The sequence below is a fragment of the Balaenoptera musculus genome, chromosome 9, assembly GCF_009873245.2.
Source record: "Balaenoptera musculus isolate JJ_BM4_2016_0621 chromosome 9, mBalMus1.pri.v3, whole genome shotgun sequence".
Lineage (NCBI taxonomy): Eukaryota > Metazoa > Chordata > Mammalia > Artiodactyla > Balaenopteridae > Balaenoptera > Balaenoptera musculus.
In genome coordinates, this window is record NC_045793.1 from 37,395,697 (window position 1) to 37,412,789 (window position 17,093).

At 34.6% G+C, this 17,093-nt stretch overlaps 1 protein-coding gene across 1 annotated transcript in view; it reads left to right on the top strand.

The window, feature by feature from the left end:
• The window catches only part of BMT2 (base methyltransferase of 25S rRNA 2 homolog), an 89,444-nt gene that overhangs the window by 28,832 nt on the left and 43,519 nt on the right, over positions 1-17,093 (top strand). Inside the window, exon 3 of the mRNA XM_036863689.1 lies at positions 6,057-6,227. Within this exon, the coding sequence (XP_036719584.1) occupies positions 6,057-6,227 (171 nt within the window). The remainder of the gene's footprint in view (positions 1-6,056; positions 6,228-17,093) is intronic.

Consider the following 17,093-nt stretch of genomic DNA (forward strand, 5'->3'; position numbering starts at 1 on the left):
TATCATTGCACTTAGTTGTTATTCCTCTTTGGTCTTCTTTAATCTAGGAAAATTCTCGGTCTTTTATGACATGGACATTTTGTAAAGTCAAAGTTTTACAGACTGTCTCAGTTTGGATTTGTATGGTTGTTTCTTTGTGATTAGGTTCAAGTTAAGCATATTATTAGCAAGAATATCACATAGGTGATATTGTATCCTTCTCAGGGTACTACATCAGGAGGCACATGATGTCTATTCTGTGTTTTTGTTTTTTCTTTCAAATAATCATTATTTTTTTAGAGCAGTTTTAGGTTCACAGCAAAATTAAGCAGAAAATACAGGTAGTTCCCATACACCCTGACCCCCCACATGGGCAGTCACATCACTATCAACATCCATCTATAGTGCTACCTTTGTTACAGTTGATGAACCCACACTGACACATCATTAGAATCCAAAGTCTATAGTTTACATTAGGGTTCACTTTTGGTATTATATATTTTATGGGTTTTCACAAATATATAATGACAAGTATCCACCATTATAGTATCATACAGAACAGTTTCACTGCTCTAAAAATCCTCTGTGCTCCAACTGTTAATTCCTTCTCCCCCCAACTTCCCCCCGCACCCAGCAACCACTGACTTTTTTACCGTCTCCATAGTTCTGCCTTTTCTAGAATGTATATAGGTGGAATTATGGTATTTAACCATTTCATATTGACATCTTTCACTTAATAATGTGCATTTAAGGTTCCACCATGTCTTTCTTGGCTTGATAGCTTATTTCTCTTTAGTGGTAAATAATATTCCATCGTCTAGATGGACCACAGCTTGTTTATCCTTTCAGCTACTGAAGGATATCTTGGTTGCTTCCACATTTTGGCAGTTATGAACAAAACTGCTGTAGAGACTTCCCTGGTGGTCCAGTGATAAAGAATCTACCTTACAATGCAGGGGACGCAGATTCGATCCCTGGCCAGGGAACTAAGATCCCACATGCCACGGGGCAACTGAACCTGTGCACCACAACTATTGAGCTCGAGTGCCTCAACTAGAGAGCCTGCGTGCCACGAACAACAGAGCCCATGCTCTCTGGAGCCCGTGCACTACAACTAGAGAGAAGAAACCCAAACGCCACAACTAGGGAGAAACCTGTGTGCCACAATGAAAGATCCCACATGCCTCAACGAAGATCCCGCGTGCTGCAACTAAGACCCGAAGCAGTCAAAAATAAATAAATAAATAATAAATAAATAATAAATAAATCTTTTAAAAAAAACTGTTGTAAACATCCATGTGCAGGTTGTTGTGTGGAAGTAAGTGTTCAACTCTTTTTGGTAAATACCATGAAAGTTGATTGCTAGATTATATGGGAAGAGTATATTTAGTTTTGTGGGAAATTACCTGTCTTCCAAAGTGACTATACCATTTTGCATTCCCACTAGCAGTGAATGAGAGTCCTTGTTGCTCCACATCTTCGCCAGCGTTTGGTGGTGCTGGTGTTCTGGTTTTCTGTCATTCTAATAATGTGTAGTAGTATCTCATTGCTATTTTAATTTGCATTTCCCTGATGGCATGTGATATGGAGCGTCTTTTTCTTATGCTTATTTGATATCTGTACCTTCTTTAGTGACATGTCTGTTAGGTCTTTTGCCCATTTTTTAATCAGGTTGTTTGTTTTCATAATGTTGAGTTTCGAGGGTCCTTCATATATTTTGGATAACAGTCTTTTATTCGATATATCTTTTGAAAATATTTTCTCCTAGTCTATGGCTTGTTTTCTCATTCTATTGACATTGTCTTTTGCACAGCAGAAGTTTTTTATTTTAATTAAGTCTAGCTTCTCAATTTTTTCTTTTAAGGATTGTGACTTAGATTTGGCAATGACTTTTTAGATATAACACCCAAGGTCATCTAGATTTTCTCCTAAAAATTTATAAAACTCTCATAAGAGTTTTAGAGTTTTGTGTTTTACATTTAGCTCTGTGATCCATTTGGAGTTAATTTTTGTGAAGAGTGTCATGTCTGTGTCAGGGTTCATTTTTTGGCATGTCGATATCCAGTTGTTCCAGCACTATTTGTTGAAAAGACTGTCTTTACTCCACTGTATTGCCTTTGCTCCTTTGTCAAAGATCAGTTGAATGTATTTCTGTTCCATTGATCTGTTTGTCTATTGTTCTGCCTACAACATACTGTCCTTGATTACTAATAGTAATAGTATAGTTATAGCTTTATATTAAGTCTTAAAATCAGATGGTGTCAGTCCTCCAACTTTGTTCATCTCCCTCAATATTGTGTTGGCTATTCTGGGTCCTTTGCTTATCCATGTAAACTTTAGAATCCATTTGTTTTATCTATAAGATATTTTGCTCTGCTTTTGATTGGGATTGTGTTGAATGTATAAATCAATTTGGGAAGAGCTAACATAGTGACAGTATTGAGTCTTCCTATCCATATTCATGGAATATCTATTTATGTAGTTCTTCTTTATCCTCAGTTTTCTATTTAATTTCAAATTTGAAATGTTTTTTCATATCTGCATTGCTTAATTATATATAATTAATATTGAAGTGTTATGTTACAATTTTTTTCTCTTTTATAGCTGTTATTTTCTGCGTTTTTGAGAATTTTCATCCACTGAAAAATTTTGATATCTTTCTCTCCCCTTCTAATAGAAACTTGTATGATTGCTGGATTCATTGGACATTTCTTTTATGTGTTTTGTCTTTTATGTTGGACTGTCTCTAGAGGTATAGGTAGAGGTTTGGGTGCTTGCTTTGTTTCTTAATTCCAAAGATCCTTGCTTGATTGCTACAAATATGAAAGTGGAGTTCCTTTAATAAATATTGTCCTCTTTTGGCTGATTTATGAATTTTTAACAGGTTTAACTTATGTCAGTTTGCTCCTTATTCTTAATTGCTTCATTCTTTCCCTTTATCAACACACCTCCAGAGATACCCCCTTTTTTCAAGGTGCTTCCTTTCTCCCTCAGAAATAATATCTTCACAGGGCTCTCACCTTTGGTGACAGCCCTTCCCATATACTTTCCAAACTTTTTCCTTTTGGTCTTCCTGTGCCTAATGCTTTGTTTTACCACGTCCCATAAGTCTTAAGATCTCTCCATTCAGAGTTGGACTCTCTCTGTGGTGAACCTTAGCTGGTATTATCTATTTTTCTGTGCCACCTCTAAGACCCCATCATACCTTCCTCTCTTACACAGTCCTCATCTGACTCTGTACTTTGGGTAACTCCAAAGCCAACTCAGTTGGCCTCAGATTTTTATTTCCCCAATTACATGTAAAATAAGGTGCTATTCCTGTTTCCTAGTTATGCCATAGGTGTGAACTGTGTGTGCTTTTATTTGCTCTTCCTAATGATTTGTATATTTTTTGGAAGTTTTGTAGGGAGATTGGGGTTTAGATGGCAGTTATTATCCTATGAGTATCTGGAATTCTAGCCCTTTAAGTATTTTGCAGTCAAGTCTCTAGGTAACATTGAGATTGAACCACATAAAATTGCAATTTTTGTGGGTCAAGAACTATTGAATATCAGCAGTTCTTTGTGGTTCCACCTAATAGAAAGGTAAGCAATCTCTTTACCCTTGTGTTTCATGCCTTAGTGAAATATTATATGACAAAGGTATTATTTTTAGTATTAATTCCAAGGTGATTCAGGCTATATTTTTCAATCAACCTTACTGAGGTTTAATTAATATACCATAAAATATACCCATTCTAGTGTACAGTTCAGTGAGTAATGACAGTTGTTTACACTTGTGTAACCATCACCACTGTCTAGATACAGAACTTTTCCATGACTCTAAAAAGCTCTAGTGTACACCTCTGTAGTCAGCCCACCCCCCACTCCAAGAAACCACTAAACCATTTCTGTCATTATATGAGATTTCTAAAAAAGGCCACATTCCTAAATTGGCCTGTCAGTCTTGCATTATCTGAAGTTTGCTTACCTCTCCAGTGTCATGTGGCTGTCATTCCTCTCTATATGTGTGTTGGCCTTAGGACCTTTTCACTTATGAGTCCATCCATCCATTTTCTGCCTGGCAGTTTAAATTTCACATGCCTTGAACTGATGTCTATCTCTGCGGGATCCATGTTGCTTTTCTCTTCCATGCCTTTGCTCATGCTGTTCTCTCTGCCAGGAAAGCACTTTCCTCCTTAACTAACATTCTTCCTAGCCTGATTTATTCCTACTTACCTTCCTAAAATCAGCTTATACTACTGATTTTAGATTGGGCGTTAGGTATTTATCAATTATATTTTCTTTACTATTGGGTTGGCCAAAAATTTCTTTTGGAAACCCGAACAAACTTTTTGGCCAACCCAATATATAATTATTTGTCTCCTTCACTAGTCTGAGCTCCTTGAGGGCAGCAATGCCTTCTTCAATTTGTTTTTCCATCACCTATGTGCCTGGCACATGATAGGTACTTAATAAATGTTTGATTAATGATAAATGAGTTTCAACTCCTGTATATAATTTGAGTTAAAATTAAATCTCCATAGGATAAGTTAAAGAAGTCTTTAATAGATACTTAGACAAACTGAAATTGAACTAATAGCATCCTTTAAGTGTGAGGAGAAATGGGCATTGTTTCGTTAGACACCATAGTTCTACTTGCAGAAATCAGTTTTAAATTAATTTTTCAGTTCTTCTCTAGCCATGTGTTTTTGAAACTGCACCAAGCCGTGTCTATGGAGAAAAATAGTCTAGCTTGTTCAGAGTATGAGCTATATGGAATAATATAACGTGGTTTAAGAATCTAAAAAGAAAGAAAATTTGTTTAGTTTCCATTTACATTCACTTTAAGCTTTGATAAGTATATCAGTTAATTGTCTAAGTACGTATCTCCTGTCATATTGTAAGCTCAAGGGCCAGAGGCAGATCATACCAGTCTTTCTTCCTTTAAGTTTCTTGTCTTTAATAGCTAGTAAGTGTTTTGAGTTGATTCTGTGGTTCATGTTTATTGTCCTGTTACATACCCAGGCATGGTACCCTACTATTTTCACCCTAAAATTGTATTAGGTATGAAGAAAATTGTTTAATCTTAATGCCAGTCATCAGTTTCTGATTACGGATAACAACTGATATGGGCTAAACTAAATGAGCTTGAGATAATACATCTCGAAAAATCTGCATTTTAATATCCATTTATATTATAAGAATTGAGACAAGTGGTAGTGGTCTCTTGATGGACAGGAATAATTTGCAAGTGTTATAAAAATCACTATTATGTTCAAACCTTTGTTCTCTCTGAATGTATACCTTTATAATATGATACCATTTTTACCTTAACCAGATTTTTACGCTCTTCTTTCAGAGCAAATAGCATGATTCTTAATATGTTGGCAACCTGATTTTGTGACTTTTTTTTTTAACAGCAATTAGGTATAGTTTAATGGAGCTTCTCTTTTGTGTGATAACTATACATATATATTTTTTTTTATTGGGGTATAGTTGTTTTACAATGTTGTGGTAGTTTCTACTGTACAGCGAAGTGAACCAGCCATATGTATACATATATCTTGCTTTTTTGGATTTCCTTCCCATTTAGGTCAACACAGAGCACTAAGTAGAGTTCCCTGTGCTATACAGCAGGTTATTAGTTATCTATTTTATACATATTAGTGTATATATGTGTGACTTTGTTTTTATAAACCAGGAGGGATCTGAAAAACAACTGTCTACTACCAGCAGAGCTGGCTCAGAATTAACTGTGACTACTATTCTTTTTGGATTCTGTCACTGAATAACAGAGTTATCTAAGCTTTTCTGGAGGAACTTATGTTTTAGCTAAGAATAAAGTTCAGCAAAACATACAGGCACATTGTACTTCTGAAAAAACACTTTTAAACATAATCTATGATCATGCTTTGTTGTATGGTAATTTTCAAAATTTGAAAATGCTACAGGTGCTCAAATTTACCTCTGACATTTTAAAAATAGGACACTATAATTTGAAAATTTCCCATTTTGATTAATAAAGGTTAATATTTTCCCATTTTATATTATATTCATACCTATTGTTTTAAAATATAACTTTATTTTGCCTTGTAGTGTATGCAGAGAATATTTCCAAAATGGTGGGAAGAGAAAAGCACTTGAAAAAGATGAAAAAAGAGCTGTACTCGCCACTAAGACCACTCCAGCCTTAAATACGCATGAATCTTCTAAACTTGAAGGTCATTTAACCAACCTCAGCTTTACAAACCCTGAATTTATAACTGAGTAAGTATACTTTTCTCCTTAGATTATTAACATTATCCTGGATAGCTGTGTTAATAATGTAAAATAGTGTAATGGTTTACGCCAAGTAGTGGGCAGTTTGCTTGCTTCTCTGGTAGTATGTTAGTCTGAGAAATGTAAATTTGTAGTATTATTAGGTAGGAAAGTAGCATAAAATTTTAAGGGATATCTGGGAAACTAGTAGTTCCATAACATCGATTGTTCTCACTAAAAATGAGAAAGAATCATTCATTAAATGTTACATTTTATGGTAATACAAAGAATCAAAACAGTGAAATCCGATTAAATTAAATTTAAAGTGGCTACCCACTGACAAATCACAAATAAGGAATTAATGGAAGATTATTAATAGAACCAATTGCCATTATTTTATTTTCAATATAAAAATCTGCCTGCTGGTAATATATATATATATGCATATAGGCATAAATTTTATTTAATAAGTACATGAGTATTTTCCCAGTTTTGAGATATAATTGACATGTAACACTGTTTAACACATACAACAAAGTGATTTAATATATGTATATGTTGTGAAATGATTACCACAGTAAGTTTAGTTAACCATCCCTCACCTCACCTAATTACCATTTTTTTTCCTTATGAGAATTTTTAGCAATTTTCAAATATACAATACAGTATTGTTAACTATAGTTACCATGCTGAACATTACATCTCCAGAACTTATTTATCTTATAATTGGAAGTACCTTTCACCCAATCCCTAAATTTGTGATCTGACAGTCACAAATCTGATTTTGTTTCTATGCGTTTGGCTTTTTTTTTTTTGACTCTACATAGAAGTAAGATCATACAGTATTTGTCTTTTCATGTCTGACTTACTTCACTTAGTGCAGTGACCTCAAGGTCCATCCGTGTTGTTGCAAATGGCAGGATTTCCCATTTTTTTATGGCTAAATAATATTTCATTGTGTATGTATTATAATCCAATTAATTATTAACAGTATTAAAATTATTTATATACCATAGTACCAGAATAAATTTGTGGAATCAAGTAATATTGTATTACTCTCTTGAAAATGTTAAGCTCGAATAATTCTAGAAACATTCCTAATAGACACTGCAGGCTAACCATGGAAATAAAATTAAATTAACCTCTTAAAACATTTCCAAACCTGTAGATATCAACATAACATTACCTTTGGTTACTTTGATTTTATACCATGTTGAAATACTATCTAGTTAGGTATAAGCAGTTTCATTCAAAAATTAATATACCTTTGATTAGTTCTATAGGTAAAGATCTTTACCTTTATTCAAAGGTTACTACAAAGCTTACAAAGCATAATGAGTTACTAAACATCTTATAACTCAGGTGTTATGAACATTCTTAAATATTTTTAAAATATTGACCAGCATAAGAAATTATATAGTTAACAGTGCTATCGAAAACAGGTACATATGGAAAATGTGAACCCTAGAATTTCTATATCGTTCTTTTTTATAGTCTCTGTTTCATTGTTGAGATTACCTTGTTTGTTAAGTCATTGTCATATTTTCCTTTTCCTCTTTTGAACGTAGTTTCTTTGAATTCTTTGAACATTTTTATAATAGCTGATTTGAGGTCTTTGCTAAATACAACATTTGGGCTCACTCAGAATCTATTTACTTTTTCTTGAATATGGATTACACTTTCCTGTTTTTCTCTGCATGTCTCATAATTTTTTGTTGAAAACTGTCCAAACTGTCTCTTGTTTTGGACTTTTCCCCAAGGAGGGTGGTGGTGGTGGTGGTTTTTAGTAATCTCCCTGCACTTAATCTGTGGGGTCTGTTTCCCTGGTAGTTTGTACATTACTATTATTTTTATTTTTTTAGGCTGGTTTCCTACGGTTTGTACCTGTGTCTGCACAGATTAGGGGTCAATGATAGGTCAGAGGTTGTGCTCAAACACCTCTCCAGCCTGTAGGGCTCCCACCCTCTGCCAGTGGATGTGTGTTGATTTGGGAGTACATTTAAAATTCAGGCAGTCTCCAAGTCTGCCTCACTTTTTGCTTTCCATCAGGCCCTTGTGGGTCTCCCGTGCATGTTCATTTAGCCTCCCAATCAGCCAAGGCTATGTGGAAAGTTTATCTAGTGCTTCTGTGCCTCTCTCATTTCTAGGATATTTCTGGAATTTCTAAATTTCTGCCCAGTCTTCCAGTCTACAGCTCTGGCCAACCAAAACTGCAGCCTGAAGCTAGCATAGCTGCTGACTTAACCCTGTTTGTTTCTTACCATGTTTGTTACTTTTACTGACATTGTTCTGTGGGTTTTTCACCCTCTGCTCCAAATCCCATTAACCCCTTCTAGCAATGTAGTTGCTGTTTTTCACAGCCAGCCCTGTCCTCAAAGAACTTCCATACCAACGGAGCAAAGGGTGGGGATGATGGGAGTGGCTTCAGGCAAAGACACCGCAGATCCCCACTGTTGTTAGCTAAGATTTCGCTGGTTTTCATGAATAAACACTTTGCAATGTGTTTGCCTGTGTTTGAGCCCTGAAATGGTTGTGTTTGGTGATTGTGTTCTTTGTTATAGTTGTTTACTGAGGAGTGGATTTGCCAGCCTCTCCCCTGCCATAGTCAAGAAATTTCAGTCTCTGATTTAATTGTAAAGGAGAAAAAGTAGTTTTAAGTATTTAAAGGAAATATGATTGTTATAGGTCAGGACTTACTTAGTATTGAAATTAAGCATTGAAACGTCTTAGCCTAGGATGGCTAGGTTTAGATTTCCTTCATTCTAGAAACTACTTTGTATAGCATCTGGCCCCAACATGTGTTTGTAGACTTATCCCTTCCGCTCCTCCTACCATTATTGCAGCCCATATTCTAGTCTTATGGAACTGTTTAAATTCCCCTAGTGGCACACGCATGTTCTCACTTTCTGGCATTTGCAAGTACGATATATCCTCTTTCTGATCAACTATTGCTGTATTATATTAGGCTATATTTGAAGCATCTTCCCTTCCAGAACTTAACTTGAACTTCTCAAAAGAATTGGTACTCTGGTACCAATATCAAACCTTTTAATACTCTATTACAGTACTTATCATGTATTAAAATCAGTATTGTATATTTTCCTGACTGCAAATGAAATACGATAACAGTATGAAAAATTTGCATGTAGAGAAGATTATAGGTGTAGAAACATTATTACTCAATCCTGGTTACATTTAGGTATATTTCTTTCCAGTCTTTTTAATAGGCACTGTTTTCTTACACAATAGAGACCATGCAGTATAAAAAATTTTGTGTAAACTGCTCTTTCTGTGCTATTAAAACACTCATTCTGCATTATATTTTATCATAAATATCTACCACTTTATGTGTCTAAATATAAAGTGATCCTCATATAAAATAATAATCAATTTTTCCAAAGAGAATTTCTCGCTCTCTTACACATACACATTTTTAGAGAGGTAGATGAAATAGTCAAAGGTCAGATGTTTACTCTCTTTATTTATAGATATTATTATGTAGGAAGATATGTATTTGTTACTATCTAAATCTGTTTGACTTCCAACTTTGGGTAGCAAGTGTAGCTAGCAAGGGTTATCTTTTTCCCGGTCTTATCACAAAATCAAGTCATTTTGATTTCCGGGTTCAGATAGTGAGGGCTCACATAGCAAAAATACCTTGGGTTTTTTCACTTACATTTTACGAAAACCAAAAATTTATTACTACTAGAGTCACTTTTTAAAGTCATCTATGGCTCAGAATTGAGACGTGACACTTTTTGAATCTGTATATAATGTGATAGCTGGAAATTTTATCCCAAGCCCCAATTACTACCATTCCTTGTGATACTAAGATCGCTGTGTCCCGACCCTCCTTCATGTTGTACATATATACTTGTAAATGATACAAAATAAGTACTTTGCTTTCTTTTTAAAAGTATTATTTTTTCAAAACATTTACAAAATAGGCCATATTCTGGGCCATAAAACACACCTTAACAAATTTAGAAAGATTTGAGTTATATAAAGTATTCTCTCAGACCACAATAGAATTAAAGTATAAATCAATAACAGAGAGAACTGGAAAATCCCAAAATATTTATAGATTATCTAATTAGCACATGGGTCAAACAAGAAGTCTCAGGAGAAATTTTAAAATACTTTGCACTAATTGCACTAAATGAAAATGCATCTTATCAAAATTGAAGAGATGTAGTGAAAGCATGCTTAGAGGGAAATTTTTAACATTGAATGAATATATTAGAAAAGAAGAAAAATGTAAAATCAGTAATCTAAACTTCTACCTTAGGAAACTAGAAAAACAAGAGCAAATTAGATCCAAAATAAGCAGAGAAAAAGAAATAGTAAAAATTAGAGCAGAAATTAATGAAATTGAAAACAGGAAAACCATAGAGAAAACCAGTGAAACTAAAAGCTGGTTCTTTGAAGGTCAATAAAATTGATAATCCTCTGGTCAAGCTAACCAAAAAAAAAGACAAATTACTAATATTAGAAATGAAAGCAGGGCCATCACTACTGATCACATTGACAATAAAAGGATAATATAGGCATATTAGGAATAACTGTATGCCCACAAATTCGATAACTTAGATGAAATTCCTTGAAAGACACAATCTACCAAAATTCACACAAAGAGAAATAGATCATCTGAATAGGTTTTTACTAATTAAAGAAGTTAAAGCAATAATGAATAGTCTTCCAAAACAGAAAGCATCAGGCCTAGTTGGTTGCGCTGGTGATATCTACCATTTAAGGAAAAAAAAGACCAATTCTCTACAATCTGTTCCAGAATATAGAATCAGAGGGAACACTTCTGAATTCATTCTGTGAGGCCAGCAGAATGTAATTTAAGATGTTAAACCAGTGTTCCCATTTCCCAATCTAAAGTAAAAAAGAAAATTTTTAAATAAAAGAAAAAATCATATGAAATCAGAAAAATAAAATTCATTCTGTGATGTTCTAGTACTTGCCATGGTAGAAACATGGCATACATGCTTTCATAATACTTTCCAAAATCCATGATAAATGTAGGTAGTTGGTCATTGGATCTTTCCTACAGAGCCTGGACTTGGCCTCAGAATCCCTTTTACACAGTACTCTAAGAAGCTGTTACCAATTAATCAGTCAATATAAGAGAAGAAACTCATCTGCAATTTATGTCCATTACTGTTGTTACAAATAGAACACACAGTTTTTTTTTTTGTTTTTTTTTGTTTTTGTTTTTTTTAGTTAATTTATCTATTTAATTTTGGCTGTGTTGGGTCTTCGTTTCTGTGCGAGAGCTTTCTCTAGTTGCGGCAAGCGGGGGCCACTCTTCATCGCGGTGCGCGGGCCTCTCATTGTCGCAGCCTCTCTTGTTGCGGAGCACAAGCTCCAGACGCGCAGGCTCAGTAGTTGTGGCTCACGGGCCTAGTTGCTCCGCGGTATGTGGGATCTTCCCAGACCAGGGCTTGAACCCGTGTCCCCTGCATTAGCAGGCAGATTCTCAACCACTGCGCCACCAGGGAAGCCCGAACACACAGTTTTGACTCTAAGTTTCTTAGCATCTAAGCCAAGGCTTCGAATAGGATCATTTCATTATTTCTTTTTTTTAAGGATTGTCTGTTCATGTCATTTGCTCACTTAAGTTTTATGATCTTAAGTCTATCAATTTGTATGAGCTCTTTAGTACTCAGGATATTACTGGACATTTATAGTGATTTGAATGGGGGCTTAACACATGCTTCATGGGTAAAAGAACAGACAGACAGGTGGACGGATGGATGGAAGGAAATGAAAGAAAGAAGGACATATTTAGGACAGTAGAATCAGGTTTTTTTAATCATCTACTTGACATTTAGTTAACTGATAGAGAAGGGGAGAAGGAAGAGGTGGCCCTGAGCAAAAGGAAAGACTATTTATTAGATGGTCATTGCCAATCCAAGAGTCTTAGGGACCTTACCTCCATACTGCCTGAGGATGTAAGATATTGGACAGATTCTTAAAAGGCTTGTGACAGAGAGAGAATACAATACATGATGATAGGTAATATCTAATAAAGAGGACCTAATTCGACATACTAATGCTGGTTTTGAGAGTTCGGTTTATAATAATTAAATAGTGGTTTTGAATACCATTTTAATGTTCTTTTTTTTTCAGAGTTTTAGTTAGCAGTTGATTTTTATTCAGTTTTTAGCATTCTTCATATTTTCTTTGGCTTTTAACGTTGAAGGTTATCCTAGTAAGTAAAAGATATTACAGTAGTAAAGGAGGAAGTTAAATGTCTTTTGAACATAATGCAGTATATAAATGAAAAATTTGTTTCAGTAGTGCTTTTCAAGTGTTTTCCTTTTAGTTTGAAATGCATTACATATTAATCAAAGCATATATACAAATATAAATTTGAACCTGAGAGTAAAATTCTTCATTTATTTCACTGAAACACTAAATGGATAAAATTGTGATTACAAATATCAAATATGGAGTTTTAGAAATATTAAGATACTAAGTCCCACTTCCCTGGTGGCACAGTGGATAAGAGTCTGCCTGCCAATGCAGGGGACACGGGTTCAAGCCCTGGTCCGGGAAGATCCCGCATGCCATGGAGCAGCTAAGCCCGTGCGCCACAACTACTGAGCCTGCGCTCTAGAACCCACGAGCCACAACTACTGAGCCCACATGCCCAAGCTAGAAACTTAAAGATTTTACCTTGACTCCTTCCCTATCTCACTTCCCACATCCAGTTAATCACCAAGTCCTATTATCATTTCTAAGTTCTCAGTATCACTTCAGTCAGTCTACATCTCTCTGTCCTCTTCTCCCACCAGGGCAATTACAGTAGACTTCTATTTCCAGTTTTATTGCAATTCATTCTCCACAGTTCAACCTGAGAATTTTTTTCTGAAACGTAAACCTGATAATGCCAACTCTCTTACCTAAAACTGTTCAGGGATTTTCTTTTGCTCTTCAGATAAAATGCAGGCTCCTTAACATAACATAGAAAATCCTTCATTATTGACCTCAGCATCCCTCATTTCCTCAGTACCTTTTCTTTTTAACTATATGACTTAATAATACTGATCTTTCTTTTATTCATGTAGAACTCCAGCTTCGGCCTGGTGTTTTTCCTTCTGCCTAGAGCATCCTCTCACAACCCATCATTCAACCCCTTCCCCTGGATAATTTCCTGTTAATCCTTACATATAGTCTTAAACATTCAACACTCTGAGGAGGAACTTCCTTTACTCCTAGATTTGGTATCATCAACAAGGCTACAGAATCCTCTAACATAGCAGATTTCAAAGTGTGATCCATGGATCTCTAGGAGTCTCTGAGGCCTTTTTGGGGAGGTCTGTGAGTTCAAAGTATTTCCATGTTAATATTAAAATATTGTTTGCCTTTTTTACCATGTTGCTATTTGTACTGATAGTTCAGAAGCAATGGTGGATAAAGTTGCTGACATCTTAGCACAAATCAAGGCAGTGAAACCAAATTATATTAATAGTCGTATTCTTCACCATGCACCCACAATTTAAAAAAAAAAAAACTCCAGTTTCAACTTGATTGTTGGCGATGAAGCAATAAAAATTATAAATTGTATTAAACTTAACTATTGAGTAATTGTCTTTTTAATATGTCATGTGATGAAATGGGAAATACACAAAAAGCACACTAAAGCATGATGGCATGATTATCCAGCTATTATCTGTTTAGCTAGACAACAGAGATTTGCAAAAAAAATATAAAACAGTGTCACTTTTCTCATTAATTTTTTGTTTTGGAAAATATAATTTTTTCCAAAAATGCTATTTATAAAGTTAGCCTGTGATGATTTTATTATTGCCATTTTTATGAATAAATTTTTAAAAATTTACTCAGCTATAATTTTTATACAGTAAATATCAATTGATATAACCCATATAAACAAAAGTTCTTTGATGTCTTCAGTAACTTTTAAGAGTAGAAAGGTATTCTGAAACCAAAAAGTTTGAAAACCCCTGCTCTAACTCATCATATTTTCCTTATTCTGTTTATGGTTTGTCTTTCCTCTTAGACCACATTGTAAACCCTGTGAAGATAAGGTCCACCCACTTCTGCCTTGTGGGTAACTCAGCTCCTAGCATAGTGCCAACACATACAAGGTCCCCAATAGATACTTGTTAAATTAATGAATTCAACAGCATGTGTTTATTATTATCCTGCATATTGTTGAAATGTGAGTCTAGAGCTAAGAAACAAATTTTAAAAATCAGAAAGTAGATATAGAAGTATCATCTGCATTTGGGGATTATTTTGATTTTTGGAAGTACCTGATATCATCTGAGAGTATCACCTGAAACAGTCTGGAGAAAAATTGTAAAGTAGAAGGAGAGAAGGAAAGAGATTAACCTTAATTATGGAACTTTAGGGAATGCTTATGTATAACAGGGATGAAAAGGAAGGTATAATGAATATAAGAGTTAGGAGGATAATCATTAATTGGATACAGATTGAGAGGATGTTGTTCTTCAGGGGGTTTAAAGAGTAATGATACTCTAAAGAGAAGCATGATAGCAAGTGAAAAGGTTAAGATAGGATAATGTCTTTAGGGAAATTCAGGAGTTCTCCCCAAGTGACTACAACACACATATTATTTTGTACTTGTAAGTCTATAGAGTAAATTTTTTTATTATCTTGAATCATCTAAATAAGAATTTAACTGGATTTAGTTTTAATGCTAATACAACAGCATTAACTAAATTAGAGGATGGAGATATACAAGCAGTTGGCTAAAGTCAAGGAACAGAAGATGTATGTATATGTATAAAATTGAGTGGGTTGAAGAGTAAATTGTGTTGTTTGTGCTGCAACTTTAAATCATCACCTCCTTCTTATCCATAGGAGAATCACTTTCTTAATAAAAATCTCCTGTTTAGTACTTCTCCAAAAGAAATGCTTTACTTGAAAGCTTTGTTTTTATCCCCCACCCCCCATTTGTAGGTAAGTCTTTCTGGTCCATAATTTTTAAAATCACTCATTACACTCAGAGAATGGATTTTCCATTAGTTAGTGCTATCTTTCCTAGTTAACTAGTATAACTTGGTTTTTTGGTATTGAACCTTAGAAAACATTCACTAGTTTTATATGGAGTGTTTGAGAGTGATGGTACTTATGTTTTCTTTGACATTTTTTTTCTTCAGTCACTTGCCTTTTGATAAATATAACTCAATCTTTGTCACAGCATTTTGATATGAAAGTGTCAAAATATTGCTGTGATAACTGTCATGGTTAAGGATAGTACCCTACAGATTTTATAAAGCTCTTCTGAGATCTAGTACTTAGGCCTAGACAGGATCTATAGTTTGAGATCTATAGTGAAGAATAGAGTTAGTGTCTTTGGCTTTCTAAACCTTCAACCATGAAGCTTGTGGGAAAGCTGCTATTTAGAGATAAAATAGGAACTGAAACTCTGTAAACAATAAACAGCCGCCTTCCTGGGTTTCAGCCCACTCCCTCCTGACCTCTTCTGTTTCATCAGGCAGCAGCAAGTAGCTCACAGCTTTCCTTCCCTGATTCTCGCCCATTCTCCGTGCTTCACTTGGCCCATGGAGACTGCCTACCTGCGGATCTGCCTAAGTCAGAGCTGGGGTCTTTAGATTAGTAACAGTGTTGCACAGAATTCTGAAGTGTTTCCCTGCACCAAATTTAATAACACATTGTTACTAAGTTTATTCTTACTATACTGATAATAGCCAAATTAGTGATACTGAGGAACTGTATATGGAGGAGTGAATAGACACTTCAGTTCCCAAATCATATATTATTTATGACTCTTTTTTGAAGTGGTGGTCCTCATGTAGTACTATATATTTATTATATTGTGTGTATTTCCCATTCTCAGTTCAGCTCTACTTATAGAAAGCCATATGAAAATAATTGATGATGTTTTATTTATACAGCACTTACCTAAATTAGATTCCTGCTGTGTAAGTTTAAGGACAGTAAGTTTGCCTTACCACTGTATCATCAGTACCTACAGAATACCTGGCATACAATAAGTACTCAGTATATATTTGAATAAATGAAGGAAAAATGGAAACAATTGAGTAATCTAATATAGAAAGTATGAGCGTAATTGCTTTACTTCTGGAGAATATTTTAAAATTAAGAATGTGGCCTTAAGAACATGACCAGAGATGAAATGTGAATCTGAGGTGGAAGCCTTCTGTGAAATATGTAAGTTGTTAAAGAACCTTAGCCAGCTGGATTCTTTTCTACCTCAGTTTTCCTAAGCAGTGGTTTTTAGCCTTCATAGAAACAATGTTACCTGTGTTAATTTTTATCTAAGCCAACAGTGATAGAGGTCACAGCCTAGAACTTAAACTATAAATATGAGTATAGAGTAGTAAAGTATTTCGGAATGACATTGTCTACCTCACTCAATCTCTAAGCCTTTAGGCAATGTTTATTTGCTTTAAGAACTGTTTAAGAGGAAAAGCTTATTCCTCCCAAGATCTCTGTACTGTTATGGATTAACTCTAGATTGAATACATATTCTCAAAGGTAGAAACAATTTAAAAAACCTGGGAAAGTCTGTATGTTTGACAGAATTCACAGTAAATTAATCTAAGTAAAATAATCTACTCTATCGTAAAATCACAAGAGAACTTGTGTCTGTGTCTAAAGGCCAGGTTTTCTTTAGGCTTTAATAGTAGTTGAGAACTTTAAAAAAGGGTTAGAAAATTCTAAAAGAATTAAGTTATTCACTTTAGTAACTGGCCCAAAGGGCATTATAATCTTACTAACCATTATAATTTTCCAAACCATGTACTAGTGTATAAAGCATCATGAGGACAGATGTTCAAACTCTGTTATTCTCTGCTATAATTTGGGGGCTTAACACAGTAACCTTGCACA